At 36.7% G+C, this 15,134-nt stretch overlaps 5 protein-coding genes across 5 annotated transcripts; 4 read left to right on the top strand and 1 right to left on the bottom strand.

Moving 5' to 3' along the window:
• The first annotated feature begins 216 nt into the window (after window positions 1–216).
• Window positions 217–1,667, top strand: LOC124210295 (ubiquitin-conjugating enzyme E2 J2-like). The gene is made up of 7 exons (XM_046608432.1): window positions 217–574; window positions 642–669; window positions 739–756; window positions 971–1,016; window positions 1,085–1,129; window positions 1,197–1,325; window positions 1,387–1,667. The coding sequence occupies exons 1-7, from the start codon at window positions 361–363 to the stop codon at window positions 1,618–1,620; spliced, it is 714 nt and encodes a 237-aa protein (XP_046464388.1). The 5' UTR covers window positions 217–360; the 3' UTR covers window positions 1,621–1,667.
• Window positions 1,668–2,551: 884 nt separating this feature from the next.
• LOC124200837 (sorting nexin-17-like) lies at window positions 2,552–5,103 on the top strand. The gene is made up of 10 exons (XM_046597170.1): window positions 2,552–2,762; window positions 2,892–3,084; window positions 3,161–3,342; window positions 3,411–3,501; window positions 3,562–3,646; window positions 3,710–3,872; window positions 3,936–4,133; window positions 4,195–4,377; window positions 4,439–4,534; window positions 4,588–5,103. Exons 1-10 carry the CDS (start codon window positions 2,703–2,705, stop codon window positions 4,717–4,719), a joined length of 1,383 nt encoding a protein of 460 aa, XP_046453126.1. The 5' UTR covers window positions 2,552–2,702; the 3' UTR covers window positions 4,720–5,103.
• A 320-nt stretch (window positions 5,104–5,423) lies between these two features.
• On the top strand, window positions 5,424–8,316 carry LOC124200831 (complex I assembly factor ACAD9, mitochondrial-like). The gene is made up of 12 exons (XM_046597158.1): window positions 5,424–5,704; window positions 5,773–6,177; window positions 6,240–6,365; window positions 6,448–6,558; window positions 6,626–6,751; window positions 6,821–6,941; window positions 7,017–7,172; window positions 7,244–7,299; window positions 7,379–7,547; window positions 7,602–7,768; window positions 7,831–8,037; window positions 8,102–8,316. The coding sequence occupies exons 1-12, from the start codon at window positions 5,588–5,590 to the stop codon at window positions 8,273–8,275; spliced, it is 1,935 nt and encodes a 644-aa protein (XP_046453114.1). The 5' UTR covers window positions 5,424–5,587; the 3' UTR covers window positions 8,276–8,316.
• Window positions 8,317–8,474: 158 nt separating this feature from the next.
• LOC124200847 (60S ribosomal protein L18a-like) lies at window positions 8,475–9,776 on the bottom strand. The gene is made up of 4 exons (XM_046597182.1): window positions 9,618–9,776; window positions 9,053–9,232; window positions 8,815–8,991; window positions 8,475–8,710 (listed from the first exon to the last, which is right to left on the bottom strand). Exons 1-4 carry the CDS (start codon window positions 9,633–9,635, stop codon window positions 8,555–8,557), a joined length of 531 nt encoding a protein of 176 aa, XP_046453138.1. The 5' UTR covers window positions 9,636–9,776; the 3' UTR covers window positions 8,475–8,554.
• Window positions 9,777–10,155: 379 nt separating this feature from the next.
• On the top strand, window positions 10,156–15,089 carry LOC124202771 (exportin-T-like). Its single transcript, XM_046599195.1, has 17 exons — window positions 10,156–10,331; window positions 10,432–10,551; window positions 10,616–10,837; window positions 10,960–11,262; window positions 11,319–11,588; window positions 11,653–11,732; window positions 11,791–11,935; window positions 11,995–12,140; window positions 12,204–12,405; window positions 12,469–12,719; window positions 12,783–12,951; window positions 13,025–13,306; window positions 13,374–13,559; window positions 13,618–13,878; window positions 13,951–14,163; window positions 14,232–14,360; window positions 14,430–15,089. Exons 2-17 carry the CDS (start codon window positions 10,492–10,494, stop codon window positions 14,457–14,459), a joined length of 2,949 nt encoding a protein of 982 aa, XP_046455151.1. The 5' UTR covers window positions 10,156–10,331; window positions 10,432–10,491; the 3' UTR covers window positions 14,460–15,089.
• The last annotated feature ends 45 nt before the right edge of the window (window positions 15,090–15,134 follow it).

Genomic DNA, 15,134 nt, shown 5'->3' with positions numbered 1-15,134 from the left:
CAGCCCATACCATGAAAAATCTAGCCATCTAGCGATGGTTTTTGAGTTCCCTTTTACAAATGGTTGCTGTTTGTGTTTGTTATTCAACCGTGAAATTCGTTTTTTATGGTGTGTAAAAAAAAAATAATTGCTATGCAAAATCATTTAGAGACAAACTAAAAAACAACGTTTTAATGTTTAATAGCGATGGTTCGACCCCACCCCCGAACGGAGCGCAGGCCTTGTTTACCGAACACCTTGAATGAAAGTCGTCTGCGTTTGTCAATCGTCATGGATCAATTTTGACTTCCACAAACCGAACGTTTCTACTTTCTACTTCAGATTATAAAATCTATTATCAAGTCTAGGTCGTACTGTAGAATGAGTAAACACAATAATAGCGCGACATCACGTTTGAAACAGGACTATTTACGTTTGAAAAAGGACCCTATTCCTTATGTTGTTGCAGAACCCTTACCGTCAAACATTTTAGAGTGGCATTATGTCGTAAGCGGTCCTGAAAATTCGCCTTACGAAGGAGGATACTATCACGGAAAACTCTTGTTCCCCGCTGAATTTCCATTCAAGCCTCCAAGTATGTTCAAACCTTATCTGAACTGTGGAACAGACAATCTTTTTATAAAAGTTTTTATGTATCCTAGGTATTTATATGATCACTCCGAATGGAAGGTAATCAAGATAAAAATTTCATTTTCAACCACAAAATCATTCATCTTCATTTTTTTTTTGTATACACAGGTTCAAGCCCAATACAAGGTAATGATGTCAACATCAAACTCGAAAGCTGTTATACATATGTATATCAGTTTTTCGAAATTCTTTGAACAATAAGAGTTTTGGTAAAAGCAGTAAAAGTTACTTTGAAATTCAACATGCAAAAATATTTTTATTATTCAGAATGCATCCTATAGTTATTTGTTAACATGAATGAAAAGTTACTTATATCTTTATTTGTGCATTTCATGTTAAGGTTGTGCTTATCAATCAGTGACTTTCACCCAGATTCATGGAATCCAGTAAGCTTTTCACAATTACTATATTGTTGTTTTTAAACATCACATGATTATATTGAATATGTCAACAGGCTTGGAGTGTATCAACTATTTTGACAGGATTATTGAGTTTTATGGTAAATTACTGCCTAAAATTATTGTTGAAATGCATCAATTCATATTTTGAAATCCATTTTGTTACAGCTGGAAAAGAGTCCTACTTTGGGAAGCATTGAAACCACTGACCATGAAAAGAGATGTCTTGCTGAGCAAAGTCTGAAATTCAATCTTGGAGATAAAATTTTCAATGAACTATTTCCAGATATTGCAATAGTAAAAAATACCCAAATAGTGCAATAAGCTCATCACCAAATAAATTATTGTTCTTTCACAGAAAATCCAAAAAGAGATTGAGCTAAGGAAAGCTGCTGTCGAAATGGCAACAAAATCTTCACTACCTACTATTCTTAGCACAGAGAGCGGAAACAACCCTCTACCATTCCTTGGTGATCGTCGAGTGGGTCGGGTGGATTACCCTGGACTACTAGCAAATGTTGTTGTGATTGCAGGCTTTACTTTATTTGCGTTCATTGTCAAGCATGTACTAAAGAGTTTGAGCATAGACTAAATCCCAATATATATATATCCTCTTTAATACACGATGCCGAAATTCAATGGTTTATGTGGCAAACTTATGGTTGAATAAAATGTTGCTGCACACAAAAAAATATAAAACATGTTCGGAACAAGTTTCAACAAGTGTATTATTGAGAAATGTTTAGTTAATAGCTAAATAATCAAATAGTCACAGTAACCTTTTTCTTCCTAAATTTTGCGGCATGGAAGGAGGAAATAAATACACAAATTTATTTTTCCACATCGAAAGTTGTTCGATAAATTATATTGATGAAAATTAAATTATATTATTGTTCGTTTAAATTATAAGAAGGAGAATACGTCACTAAGAGGTGTTCGTATTCGAATTGTCAATGATTAGGGTGCAGTCAAATTAATTACAAAACTAAATTCATTCATGATGGGAGCCAGTACGGCAGTAAATTCACTATTGCAAAAGCCGCACGAAGCAAAGGGGTAATTTGTAAAGGACCGGTATTTCTTATTGTTATAGTATAGAGTTATTCTTTTTTTTTAATATTTGTAGAGTAGGGGAGACCGGGAGTCCTCGACTATGTGTGACATTTTTTTTTACGCTGCTTCCCATTTAAAGTTTGGTGTGTTCGGAACAAGTTTCAACGCGTTTATTATTGAGAAATGTTTAGTTAATAGCTACACAATCAAATAGGTAACAGTAAAATTTTTCTTTCTAAATTTTGCGGCATGGAAGGAGGAAATAGATACAAAAATTTATTTTTCCACATCATCCAGTTATATATTTACTGTATGCTCTGTTATGCTTTCTGAGTTCTAACTGTACCGGATCTGGATGCCACTAGTATAGCATCTTAGCATGATGTAAGTATGTAACAATCGGACCAAAAAAAAAAACAACACCAAAGATAGAAATGCAATGCAAATAGTTTACAACGCTGTTGTCCAGTCAGTCTAGCAGACGCCTCTCAAAACAAAAACGGTACTTGGCTAGTTCCGAATTTTTAGGTGGTGTGTGTTATAGCTGTTATAGTTTAGTTAATTGGATATTTAACTCGTTGTGAGATAGGAATATTTGCATGGAGTAACTGCGATAAAGCCATGCATTTTTCTATTCCAGAAACAGAAAATCTTCAGGACAAAGACGGAAGTTATTATCAGGTAAAGCGTTACTTCGAATAGCTCGAGTTATTCTGTCTCTCTCTCTCACTCTTTAAACTAATTATGGTTAACATGTGGTTGTTTAGCTTAAAAACAGAAAGTCTTATCAAAAAGTTCATTTTCTTTTAGGGATATCATGTTCACATCAATGGAAACCATCATTGTACTCTTCGGTACAAACAACTTAGACACCTTCATGACCAGTTGAAGAAGCTATTCAGTCATGATACCATACCAGAATTTCCTTCTAAAAAACTACTTCCATTGACAACCCTCCAGCTTGAGGAGCGTAGACTATACCTGGAAAAATACTTGCAATCAAGTAATATATACTTGATTATTATTATTATAACACATGCACAAGTTAAAATATTGTTATATTTACTTTTTATTTTTAGTTGCACTGGATCATAGAATCAGCAGTAGCACCTTTTTTCATGCTTTCCTCCGCATGGCTCAAAATGAAACTCACTTATCTAGTGATGACCAAAAAATTATTCACATAAGGATTACTTTACCTGGAGAAGAAGTAATTTCCATTCCAGTCACACCAATTCAAGAGACTAGTTCCGTTATAAAGGTAGCAAGCTTTTTAAATTTTTTTTTTCCTAGACAAGTTTATGTATTGTTTCTGTTTTCTCATTTTAGAAAGTTGCTCAGCATGTTGGACTTCCAGAAGAGTTGGCTGATTATTTTGCTCTTTTCATTCAAGATGCTAATGAATTTAACCAATATTGCTGTAAGTGTTTAGACTATTCTAAACTCATTACTTAATACTCAATTCTTATTTTTAACGTAGTGGTCAGAAGACTCTTAAATTATGAATCGCCGTTCTTAGCTGTGAAACTTTCCGGTGAAAGCGCAAGCCTTGTTATGAGGAAAAGGTATATTTGAACCAATAATTTTCCTTTATCAAAAATAATTAAAATTTGTCTTTGTATTTAAAGCTATTGGGATTCTATTTATGACGATGAATTGTTAAAAAGTCCCATTGGAACCAAGCTGGTTTATAATCAATTCCGAGATGACCATAAAAGATATTGGATACAACCTAATGAACAACAGCTCATATCTCTGAAAAGATTAATAGATCAAGACAAGCAGCATGAAGTAAATATTTTTAGACCCATTTGTTATAACGTAATTTAATTTACCCGCATATTTTCTAAATAGGTAATGAAGCTGGCACGACAGATTCGATTTTACGGAGGCGTTAACTTCTTACCCTGTTTAACTGACTTTCCAACAACCCGTACTCCTGTATCTATCTACGCTCTGAACAAGGAATTAGTTTTTTGCTATCCTGATCTTACAGAAAGATCGTTTCGAGTAACACGCATGCGCTCTTGGAGAATTACCACAATTGTCCAGGTAAAACACATAATTCTATTAAAAAATTACTTTTTAATTATTTCAACGTAATCTTTATTAGGAACACAATGTAGATCATCCTAAATTGGAGTTGTCCTTTGAATATCTTTTGTCTAAAGATCGGCTACAATGGATCACAGTAGATAGCACCCAAGTCATTTTTCTTTCTTTATGCTTACAAAGTATGGTTGAAGAGTTGATGCGAAAGCAGCAAGATGGGGGTGGCGGCAGCAGCTTCCCTCAGGTAATTCACTTTTGGTACTTATTTCAGGTGAAATAAATTCTGAATCCATTGGTTTTTTTAGTTGGCAGATGAAGTGATTCAGAAACTTACATTCTTGGGAAAGCACGGAAATTTGCTCTGCATTTCTGAGTCAACGGGGAAGACTAGAATTTCTAAGGTACGAATAAATTTGTTGCAAAATTGATCATTAGATTAACATTTTGTTTGTAGGATCCTGTTAAAAAATCATTGGGACTCAAAGAAAGTATTCGTGTCCGATTTCGTAATGGAAGAAATCATTCTTTCGAAGAAGCCCGAATCGAGAATCATGCATTTGAAGATATTCGCGATGAAGATTTGTGACAGGAAGGAATTCAAATCATACATCTATTTCTGTTTTACACTAAACTTTATTGTGGCAAACCTACGAGGTGTTCATGCCATTCTTGTGGAGCAAAACTTTTTATTCTATGGTGAATCGTCTTTTTATTGTTGATATATCGACTAAGCAAGCTATCCTCATATATTACCGACATTTTTTAACATTAAATGTTTTGTTAAGGATTAAAATCATTGTACGGGCTCTACTGTTTCGTATGACAGAGATGAACAAAAAGTGATCTATAACCATTTTCAAACTATTGGCTCAGTATCAAACCTGTTAACTGCGACAAAAAGAGGTTTATAATCTGTCTCTTATTGTAATCCAAGAGCTTTTTTTTTCAAATACACAGATAATGTTGTGTATTACTTTTTGTCGGTATTTTAACGCAAGCATGGGCATGAAGAGCCTCTCCATACCCCTGACGCAAGTAATCCTTGATTACGTGTTAGCTGTTCGAACAGTATTTTATCCGCTTTCAGTTAAGCTCTTATGTTGCTTTTTATCACCTGACGTCACTTTTTTAAATTCTATTAACAGAAAAAACATAATTTTTCGTTGCGCATCAATTTCTGTAAAATCGCAAATTGAAATCTTGATTTTTTCCTCGATTAATTTTGACTTGATAGATGTCACTCAACGGACATAAACAAATATTTTGCTAAAAAGCGGAAAATCCCAATGGAAATTCCCAAGTATCGTCTGCTCTGTACAGCCGGTGTTAACTGTTAAGTTTGCCTTGAGATAATTGATATAAAAACTAGATCACCTTATCAGTCGATTTAAAACCAGCTCCATTTAGTATTTCATTGTAAAAAGTATTTCATTGTTCAAGTATAATTCAGAGCGATGGCCTCTTACAAGTTCTTAACTTCGAAATCATGGATGCCCGTTTTGAGACATGTGTCGAAATCCCATTATTTTCAAACAGCCTACTTGTCTAGTTCTGCATCAGTGTATGATAAGGTGGGTCATTTAATAATTATTGAATTTTCTGTCTAAACCATGTATGTATTGTGTTTGTGATGATATAGGATATTAAAGAGTACAAAGCACCCCAAACAGACGCAACAAATGTAGTCAAAAAGCTTCAACGACCTCCCTTTGGTAAAAACTTGTTTTTAGGAAAGTTTGATAATGAAATTTTGGCTTTCCCTGAAGTTCTTGATAAGGAGAGACTTCAGATGTTGGATGAAATGGTTGCTCCAGTTGAAAAATTCTTTGAGGCAATTGATTCAAAAAAAATTGATGCTGAGGGAAAGATCCCAAAAGAAACTTTGGATGGACTCAAAGCATTGGGGTTGTTTGGACAACAGATACCTACAGAGTATGGTGGTCTGGGATTTAATGCAACTGAATTTGCAAGAATTGCTGAGATTACAGCAATAGATTCTTCTGTTGCAGTAACACTTGCTGCTCATCAGTCAATTGGTCTCAAGGCATGTTATTAAATAAAACACAATTAACTTTTAACTGTGTGATGAATGGAAATTTTTTCTAGGGTCTACTAATAGCTGGAAATGAAGAACAAAAAGCTAAATACCTACCTCGTTTAGCCACAGGTGAATGGGTTGCCGCATTTTGTCTCACTGAACCAGGCAGTGGATCAGATGCTGCATCTGTTCAGGTATAGCTGTGTTATGTCATGGCCTTTATAAATTATTTGCCAATGTTTAAATTTCTAAAAATCTACATTATGGGTGTTACAGACCAAAGCTGTCTTATCCGATGATGGTAACCATTGGATCATGAATGGCAACAAAATCTGGATATCAAATGGTGGCATTGCCGACTTTTTCACAGTATTCGCGAAAACATCTGTAAATAACACTTTTCATACATTGAATCATTTCCTTATTAATTAAACTAAATTTTTAAATGGAAAAGGTGAGGGGTAAAACGGGCGAAATGGAGGATCGAGTCACCGCATTTCTGGTTGAGCGTAATTTTGGAGGAGTGACGCACGGAAAGCCAGAGGATAAACTTGGTATTCGAGGCTCAAATACTTGTCAGGTAATCAGTTTGATGAAAATTTACTTAACACTAGAACGTTTTGCTTATTCCGGTAACATTTTATGGCAGGTATTTTTTGAAAATGTGCCCATTCCGAAAGAGAATGTACTCGGGGAAGTTGGCGCTGGATTCAAAATTGCATTGAATATTTTAAATTCGGGGAGGTTCAGCATGGGTAGTTCAGGAGCAGGTTGTTATAATTACGTTTTACTAGTTTATATTCAATTTAATATGAAATCCTAATTGGTTTGGATTTTCTTTAAAGGAATGTTAAAAAAACTTGTTGGTTGGTCTGCCGAACATGCGATAAATCGCAAGCAATTTGGCAAACCGCTAATGGAATTCGAACTAATTCAAGAAAAATTTGCGAAAATGGCTGTTACCATCTACGCCATGGAATCAATGGCGTATCTTACCTCAGGTGAACCTTAAGCCTTCAGTGAAAAAATTTACAGTTTTTTTAAACGAAATTTCTAAAATATGTATTTATAGGAATGCTAGACACGTACGAGGAACCAGATTGCGCTATGGAGGCAGCCATGGTTAAGGTATTATGAATCCGAAGTGTTTATCTAGTTACATTTATTTTACATCTTCGATTTCTCATTAAATCCAATTATTTTGCAGGTTTTTAGCTCAGAGGCTGTTTGGAATTGCACTAGTGAATGTTTACAGATTCTGGGAGGGTTAGGCTATATGAAAGATTATCCATATGAGCGTTTTTTGAGAGACGCTCGAATCTTGCTCATTTTCGAGGGAACCAACGAAATTCTACGTATTCTCATCTCTCTGTTAGGTAAGCTAAATTGCAACAATGTCACGAGGAAATAATATCTTATGCTACTTGTAGGTCTTCAGCATGCAGGAAAAAGTCTTTCAGAGATGGTTCGTAAAGTGCGTAATCCTACTGCCAATCCCGGATTCGTAGTTAAGAAAATGTGGGAACGATTTCGAAGGAACCCCCAAAACCCTAGCCTTAATCTTCACTTGGAAAGCTTTTTGCATCCTAGTCTAAAGGTAAAGAGTTTTACTTAATGTTTTGCTATTATATTTTTCTACATTTTTTTTTCGTTGTTTAGAGACCTTCGGAATTATTAGAAAAACGTGTTTTGCAGTTTGAAATGGCAGTAGAAATTTTATTGTCTCGACATGGGAAGGAAGTGAGCACTAAGCAAATGGATCTTCGGCGAGTGGCTGATGTTGCTATAGATTTGTTTGCCATGACTGCTGTTCTGAGCAGATCATCTCGGGCGTATTGTATCGGCTTACGAAACGCAGAACATGAAGTAATTATTTTACCCATAGAAGTATTTTAAAATGATAATAATTTCGTAATTATTTTTTCTACAGCTTGAGTTGGCCAACTCGTTTTGTGTTGACGCCGATATACGTTGTGAACGGTTCATTTCAGAATTATTTGCAGGGGAGCAATTTACTCAAGATTTATCTTTAAAGAAAATTGCCACGACCATTTTCCAAAATAAGGGTTATTGTGCTGAGCATCCCCTCAAACAAAATGCTTAAATTAAATGTTGCCATTTGTAATAAAAAGTAATAATTCTCTATTTTACTTTTTTCAAAATATTGATGTTGTAGAAGAATGAGTAAAATTTAATTTGCAATTTTAAAATTAGATTTAAAGACTGCTATTTTCTTTTAAAAAATTATTAAGTTTGTAAGTAGCAAAATAAATTTCCACTAGAAGTAAAATTACAGTACACAGTTTTGAGGCTATGAAATTCTTTCTTGTATTTATAGCCAAGTGGATGTTCCACGTACAATCCCGTACAAAATTGCCGTTTTTTAACCGAAGTAAGTTTTGGGCTTGCGGTAAGACAGTTCGGGCATATCGATGGTGTTAGCCCTGTGGGGAAGTGGGAATCTAATAGTAGAATCATGGAACTGCTTGACATGTGGGCGACGGCACTTGTCGTTAGCCACCTCCTCCACTCGAATGATCTGTAAATAGTATAACACAAACATTAGTGACAGAACAAAACATTGCTGACAGACAAGAAGTTCACAGTAATATCACATGAATTTATATTTTAAAAGCTAAAAACCTGAATGGCATGAGCGCGAGCGCGATGACGGGCTCCCATATCACGATAGCACTGTGTAACAGCAGCAGAGACAGTCAAGTCTCTGTACTCACGGTACATGTTGTGAGTACCAGAGCGAGAGTCATAACGAAGCCAGATACCAAAGTTCTTAACCTTCAGTGGGCTCTTGTCATGAACCTAATGGATTGAAATAGGACTGTTTAAAAGTTCATACAAGTTATAAAGTAAGAACCCATACCATCTGACAGCTGACAATTTCACCAGTAGCTTTCTTGAATTTACGCAATTGGCGCAAGAAATACCAGAAACGTGACTTGGCAACAATATGATCTGGTGCAAAGATCCTCATTCTGTACAGAGGAGGATTGGGTTCCTTCTCCGACGCGAGCTTGCGCCCGACGACTTTGTATTCCTTCAACTGTAATTAATATAAAACAATTATGAAACAATGAAACATAAGAAACATGCCTTACAACTAGCCAATCAAAAGGGTAGCTCAAGCACCCATTTACACAGCTTACTTTTAAATTATCAACTAAATTATTGGACAATACGAAAGTAGTTTACTACACAATTCGAATCGTTGGAATTCCAACTAGATTATATACTAAGTTAAATTGCAAGATTCAGTTTCCCATGTGGGGCAAACCTCGTCGTATTGACAGCCGGTTCTACCAACACTTTCATACTTTTTCACATTCTCTAAGTTGAGAAAATGTTTTTCACTCAAATACTACAGATTCTACTCGTTTTTGGCTTAAAGGGCTTATAATAAACTGAACATTAAGCAATAATTTACTTACCAAACCGCTGGCCTTCATTTTCAGCTAGGTTAGTGAACGTGTTTTCGACAAACCGGAAAAGACTTGATCCTGAAGAGACACAAGGGAAGAAGTTTCCGAGAGAAAATGACGACTACTAGAATGTTGCAACCCTAAACACATCTAGTGGGTCGAGCAGTTTCACGATTTCCGTAAATATTTGGTTTTCATCATTGCAAAAATTAAAGTATAACTATTTTTGCTGGCTTTTCGAAATATTTGTTTTTGAAATACACAATTTTGTTTAAAAAAAAGTTATAATGCAATTAAACTGTATTTCACTCATTTTGATTGATAGATAGTGTATAACGTTGTCGCGAATTCGAATAGCGTTCCTTAATTATGACAAAGTAAATCAATTAAACGTCAAAATACAGAAAATGAACTTCTAAACTAATTTCAATGAAATGCGAGTTCATGTATAACATACAGTGTTCATCTTTGAAAATGAATTAAAAACGCCGATAACGCCTCAAGCCAACTGCATTCTTGGACAAGTGGTTGCCGAACCAAAAATTCCCGTGAAGCCGTGGCGGTTATGAGGTACATCTTCTGTCAAGTAAACTAAACATTTTGGATTGGAAAAACTGACAAGACTGATGAAACCAGCAACGTGGTTTTTACGAATCGCGAAATTCTTCGTATTTCACAAGATAGTGGAATATTGTTCAATTGGGGTTGGAATGGACTGTAAAGGTATACCCTGAAAAGTGGTGCATGTGGTTTAATTAAACATAACTATCGATGTTCTCTGGTCCACGTGCTGGCCGATTCACGGCACGTCACTGATGAGCAGATTGAACCCGTTTAGTAATATCATTTAATCTACTAATTCATCAACAACAAGTGCAACATCATGGATCTTCAATTACTCCAGTTTTTATCCAACCCTTCGGATGCCAATGCACAATCTCGGGTATGTAGAATACATTCACATTGTTTCTGTAGAGTACCACCTATAAACTGGAATATTTTAAAAGGCATTGGCGTACTTTGAGCAACTCAAATCTTCAGACACTGGCTGGCAACTAGCAACTAATACTCTCATTAATACAAATGCTGCTGGACCAAGTTTAAACGATCATGTCAAGTTTTTTGCCCTTCAAGTTATTGAAGTCTTCATTAAACAGTCCTATCAAAAGAGTTCTCCATCTCAACAGCAAGCAATGAAACACTTTCTCAGCCAATGGATTCAGTTACAGGTATAAATGATTATTATTTTAAATAATAGACAACTCGTGCTTTTAGTACATCTTGAAAGGTTTAATATTTTATACATTGTCCAAAACTTCTGATTTTACATTATTTGTTATTGGTATATTAGGTCTCGCAACCTGTACAAGACAAGGTTTTCATCAGGAATAAAGCAGCACAAATATTTGCCTTGGTGTTTGTTTGTGACTATCCCAAGCGCTGGCCCAACTTCTTCACTGACTTGTTGCAAACTCTTTCTCTGGGTCCACACGCGATAGATCTTTACCTTCGCGTTCTTCTGGCCATAGACTCGGAAGTTGTGGACCGGGAAATTTTGCACTCTAAAGAAGAAGCCGACCGTAACACTTTAATCAAGGACCACATGCGAGAAACTTGTGTGGATTCCCTTGTGGACTCTTGGTACCATATCTTGGTATGTAATATTATTTCAGTTTCATTTACCGTCATTAACCTCTCTTTTATTAATAGTCGGTTTATGAAACGTCGAATACCGATTTGGTATGCCAAACATTAGAAATTGTTGGTGCATACATCGCGTGGATCAACATTGACCTGATAGCTAACATGCGATTTGTGGACCTTCTTGTTCGATTTTTGCGTGAACAGCCTTTGCGAGAGGCTGCTGCCGATTGCCTTCACGACATTGTCGCAAAAGGAATGGATCCGGTTGCAAAGATAAAGCTCGTCGAATCGCTTTTTTCAGTGTTAGACTCTGCTGGGATTCTGAACATAGACATGGTATTTATTATTATAATTATGTTATTATTATTATTATTATTATTCTAACAACATGTTTATGTAGGAGGAGGATGTCGATTACTTGTGCAAATTAGCTCGTCTTATCAATTGCATTGGATTGCAGATGGCTCTCAGTTGGACAAAGTAATTCACATTTTGGTCTTGTCTTAAATTTCAATTACACATTTGAATTTTGATACAGGCTTAAGAAAGCTGGTGATAATGATAGCGCATGTGCTGTGATGCAACTACTTGAATCGAAGATTCCTCTTTGTTTCCGGTTTTTAAGCCATTCAGATGATGATGTTTCTGCTAGTGTGATGGAATTTGTGAAAGAATATGTTCAGGTAATCAGATATTAAACAATTAAGTTAGAAATTTATCAAACCAACACTTTTTGTTACAGATGTTGAAGCAGAAAGCGGCGCTCAACGAAACAGAACGACAGCAAGTGGAAAATCTTCTGTTTATCATATTCGAAAAGACTAAATATGATGAAGGCTTTTACTTTGATCGTGATGGTGAAGAGGAAGCCATTTTTCTTGAATACAGGTATGAACAAGTCTTACATCTATAACGATGATTTTTCTGAGTTTTTATGTTCTTACATAACAGAAAGCAGCTCAGAACGTTGTTCGACAACGTAGCAGTCCTCGATCGTGATTTAGTTTTGAACCGTGTACGAGATTTGGTTAATATGACATTACCCCGTTGGCAAACCTCGTCTTTCGCTGAAGTTGAGGCTGCCCTTACTTTCCTTTACCAGTTGGGCGAAGCGCTCCCCGTTTCTCACGGGAATCATTTTTCTGGAGACTCGGTAAGTTTAGTCTTTATCTGTTGTCCGCTTTAACATTAACAAATTTCCCTGAATTTCAATTAGGCCAAGGCATCGGCGCTTCAGCCAATGATGCAGTCACTTCTGTCTTGCGGAGTGAGCAATTACCCACACCCCGCTGTGACTCTATGCTTCTTTGAACTAGTCGTTCGCTACGAGAAATTTTTCCTGGTTGAACCCCAGTTTGTTGCTCCGACTCTGGTGGCCTTCTTAGACCAAGGAGGCATGAGACATGCGAACCCTAAAGTCCGTAGTCGAGTGGCCTACCTCTTCTCACGCTTCGTTCGTGCGGTCAAGTAAAGGATTACTCCCGTTTCTCGTTATAGGTCGTCATGTTACCATTATTGATCTCTATTTAGAACCCACATGACGGATTATACTGAGGATGTGCTCCGTCGACTGCAGGATCTCTTGGTACTCATTCCTGTTGAAAGTGGACCCCAGACGGCATTGCTCACACATGACGACCAACTGTTTATTTTTGAAACGGCAGGACTTTTAATTACGTCAGGAAACTTTGACGCAGAGGTAATTGAGGAGAAAAAATCCGTTTTATTTATTGTCATTCATTGTATCAATATTAAAATGTGTTTTCATGCAGATAAAGAGAAACTTGATGCACAGTCTTGTTTCGCCGGTTCTTGATAAGTTTGCCGTACTGCTGGAAGAACTTATTCGACTCACTCCTCAATCCCCTAATGCCGTTGGGGCGGCTGACGCAACCAACCAGAAAAGAAGGGCCATATTAGCCCAGTGTCTTTCTCATGCCATGTCGGCTGTTGCCTGGAGCTCGAAAGCTTTTACCAACAGTCAGAATATCAAAGCTTCGGGGTGTTTGTCGGTGTATCTGAAAGCCCTTGAAGTCTTTCTTCGTGCCATCCAAGTAATATTGCAGGATTTGTAATTGCCTGTCGAACGTGATATTAATATTTCACCTCTACTATTAATAGCTTCCCGAGGTCGTCCCAGAAATTCAAGCTGGTCTTAGACAATATTTACATCGAATGACTGTATGTCTTGGTGAAGAGTTGCTTCCCTTTGTTCCATCTGCTTCACAAGTTTTGCTCAAATCAAGTAGCGTTCAGTCATTGGCTGAGTACATCCCACTGATAAATCAGATCATAGCTAAATTCAAGGTATTTATGCTTCCTTGATTTCTGTTGAAACCAAGTTAACTTTTTCTTTCGTTTGCAGAAACAAGTTGTGCCGTTCTTGACCCAGGCTTTTGCTCCTATCATCTCGTCTATTTTTAACGCTCTTGCCGCTTCGGCTGCTTCCGTCAATGACGAGGAAGCTCGTCTAGAACGTCAGTCACTGCAAAGATCCTATTTCTCATTCGTTGCCGCTATTGTCGGCAGTGGATTGATGGAAGTGTTGGCTTCCCAGGATCCTGCAACTCTACAACAGGTCCTTGTCTCACTCGTTCAGGGAGCTGTTGATTATCCAGATCCAGTGGTGAGTAACTGAATTTTATAACCTTACCGGCTGTCACCCCATAAATTATGTTTACTGTGTATGATTTTGCAGGCCCAGAAAACTTGTTTTTCTACTCTCCGCCGGTTAGTGGAGATTTGGGGTGGAAAAGATGGGCCAGCGGAGTTTGTCGAATTTGTTTACAAGCAAATCGTTCCGGCCTGCTTTTTAGCCCCACTGCGAGACACGTTTGACCTCAATGACGCCCAGACTACGATGGCACTCAGCGAAAGTGCCCTTTGCCTTCGAGCCATCCTTGAAAAGAGGGTGAGATTGTTCTAGTTAAACTCGCATTCGACTGTCTTTTCACACCTTTTCCGTATTTTTCCGTTTAGGGAGATGAAGAACTTATCACTTTTCTTCAGACTCAATACTTGCCAACATTGAAATTGAATCTGCAGCAGTCGCAAGAATTTTGCATGGCTTTAAGATCTGACCAGAAGTTGTTCAAATCCTACTATAAGGTGAGATACCCGTGAATGATTTTGTTGGTTGATTTCCATGCTAATTTAATCGTTTAAAATTATATTTAGATGTTCTTCCAGCAGGCCAGGGGATTATGACTATTTGCTGCATCAATAAGTCCTATGTTGGAATTGTTCCATCACTTTTGATTATCTTTTTTTAAGAAACCAATTACTTTGGTTTTGGAGAAAATTTTGTACATTTTTTGGTTACATTCGACTAGATGCGTTGTCTCTTTTTTTAATCGAGAAACGACGAGCTAATAACATGTTGGTCTTTGGAAAAGAAGAAATTCAACTCTACGGTTTGACTGCGAACTTAGCGATGATGATTGTGCCTTGTTTGCCAGATCGACTGCCACCACTCCCCGGTGACGGTCGTATTTCCTCTTTTCATAAATTTTCTTTCTTTTTTTTATTATTATTATTTAAATTTTTGGTCTGCATGTTGTCATATCAAAGCGCTTAAAACGATAGGTTCAGAGACGGAAAGAGGGAATTAGCTAATTGCACATAATTAAGAGGATTTGTATCAATCTGGAGAGTATATAGTATCGCTTATATATTTTTTTTTCCTCCCATCACTCTATGAAATTGGTTCAGCAAGTCACCGTTGAATTCTTGAAAACCTTTTCCCCCAATCACAGTTTAGTTTCTCTTTTTGGGGTTTTGGTTTCGTTTCTGTTAAAAAAATTCTTGTGTAAATACAAATTATTGTTCGAATTTAAAGAAAGGCGCAAGTTTATTGATCGCGAATTTTTAAACAAATTGACA

The sequence above is a fragment of the Daphnia pulex genome, chromosome 2 (genome assembly GCF_021134715.1).
Source record: "Daphnia pulex isolate KAP4 chromosome 2, ASM2113471v1".
NCBI lineage: Eukaryota > Metazoa > Arthropoda > Branchiopoda > Diplostraca > Daphniidae > Daphnia > Daphnia pulex.
The sequence above is the reverse complement of the archived record's forward strand: the minus strand, read 5'-3'. Positions and strand labels throughout refer to the sequence as shown.

What these genes read in the sequence shown, in the direction of transcription:
- LOC124200837 (XM_046597170.1), top strand. Translation starts at nt 2,703, where the DNA reads ATGCATTTTTCTATTCCAGAAACAGAAAATCTTCAGGACAAAGACGGA. An exon ending in AGACTAGTTCCGTTATAAAG is followed by an intron (nt 3,343 to 3,410) that starts GTAGCAAGCTTT and finishes TTCTCATTTTAG; the next exon opens with AAAGTTGCTCAGCATGTTGG. An exon ending in ATCAAGACAAGCAGCATGAA is followed by an intron (nt 3,873 to 3,935) that starts GTAAATATTTTT and finishes TTTTCTAAATAG; the next exon opens with GTAATGAAGCTGGCACGACA.
- LOC124200847 (XM_046597182.1), bottom strand. An exon ending in AAATTGTCAGCTGTCAGATG is followed by an intron (nt 8,992 to 9,052) that starts GTATGGGTTCTT and finishes TCAATCCATTAG; the next exon opens with GTTCATGACAAGAGCCCACT. An exon ending in CTCGCGCTCATGCCATTCAG is followed by an intron (nt 8,711 to 8,814) that starts GTTTTTAGCTTT and finishes TACTATTTACAG; the next exon opens with ATCATTCGAGTGGAGGAGGT.
- LOC124200831 (XM_046597158.1), top strand. Translation starts at nt 5,588, where the DNA reads ATGGCCTCTTACAAGTTCTTAACTTCGAAATCATGGATGCCCGTTTTG. An exon ending in CATGGGTAGTTCAGGAGCAG is followed by an intron (nt 6,942 to 7,016) that starts GTTGTTATAATT and finishes TTTTCTTTAAAG; the next exon opens with GAATGTTAAAAAAACTTGTT. An exon ending in TGGAGGCAGCCATGGTTAAG is followed by an intron (nt 7,300 to 7,378) that starts GTATTATGAATC and finishes ATTATTTTGCAG; the next exon opens with GTTTTTAGCTCAGAGGCTGT.
- LOC124202771 (XM_046599195.1), top strand. Translation starts at nt 10,492, where the DNA reads ATGGATCTTCAATTACTCCAGTTTTTATCCAACCCTTCGGATGCCAAT. An exon ending in ATGCCAATGCACAATCTCGG is followed by an intron (nt 10,552 to 10,615) that starts GTATGTAGAATA and finishes ATATTTTAAAAG; the next exon opens with GCATTGGCGTACTTTGAGCA. An exon ending in TCTTTCTTCGTGCCATCCAA is followed by an intron (nt 13,307 to 13,373) that starts GTAATATTGCAG and finishes TACTATTAATAG; the next exon opens with CTTCCCGAGGTCGTCCCAGA.
- LOC124210295 (XM_046608432.1), top strand. Translation starts at nt 361, where the DNA reads ATGAGTAAACACAATAATAGCGCGACATCACGTTTGAAACAGGACTAT. An exon ending in ATTTCCATTCAAGCCTCCAA is followed by an intron (nt 575 to 641) that starts GTATGTTCAAAC and finishes TATGTATCCTAG; the next exon opens with GTATTTATATGATCACTCCG. An exon ending in TATTTCCAGATATTGCAATA is followed by an intron (nt 1,326 to 1,386) that starts GTAAAAAATACC and finishes GTTCTTTCACAG; the next exon opens with AAAATCCAAAAAGAGATTGA.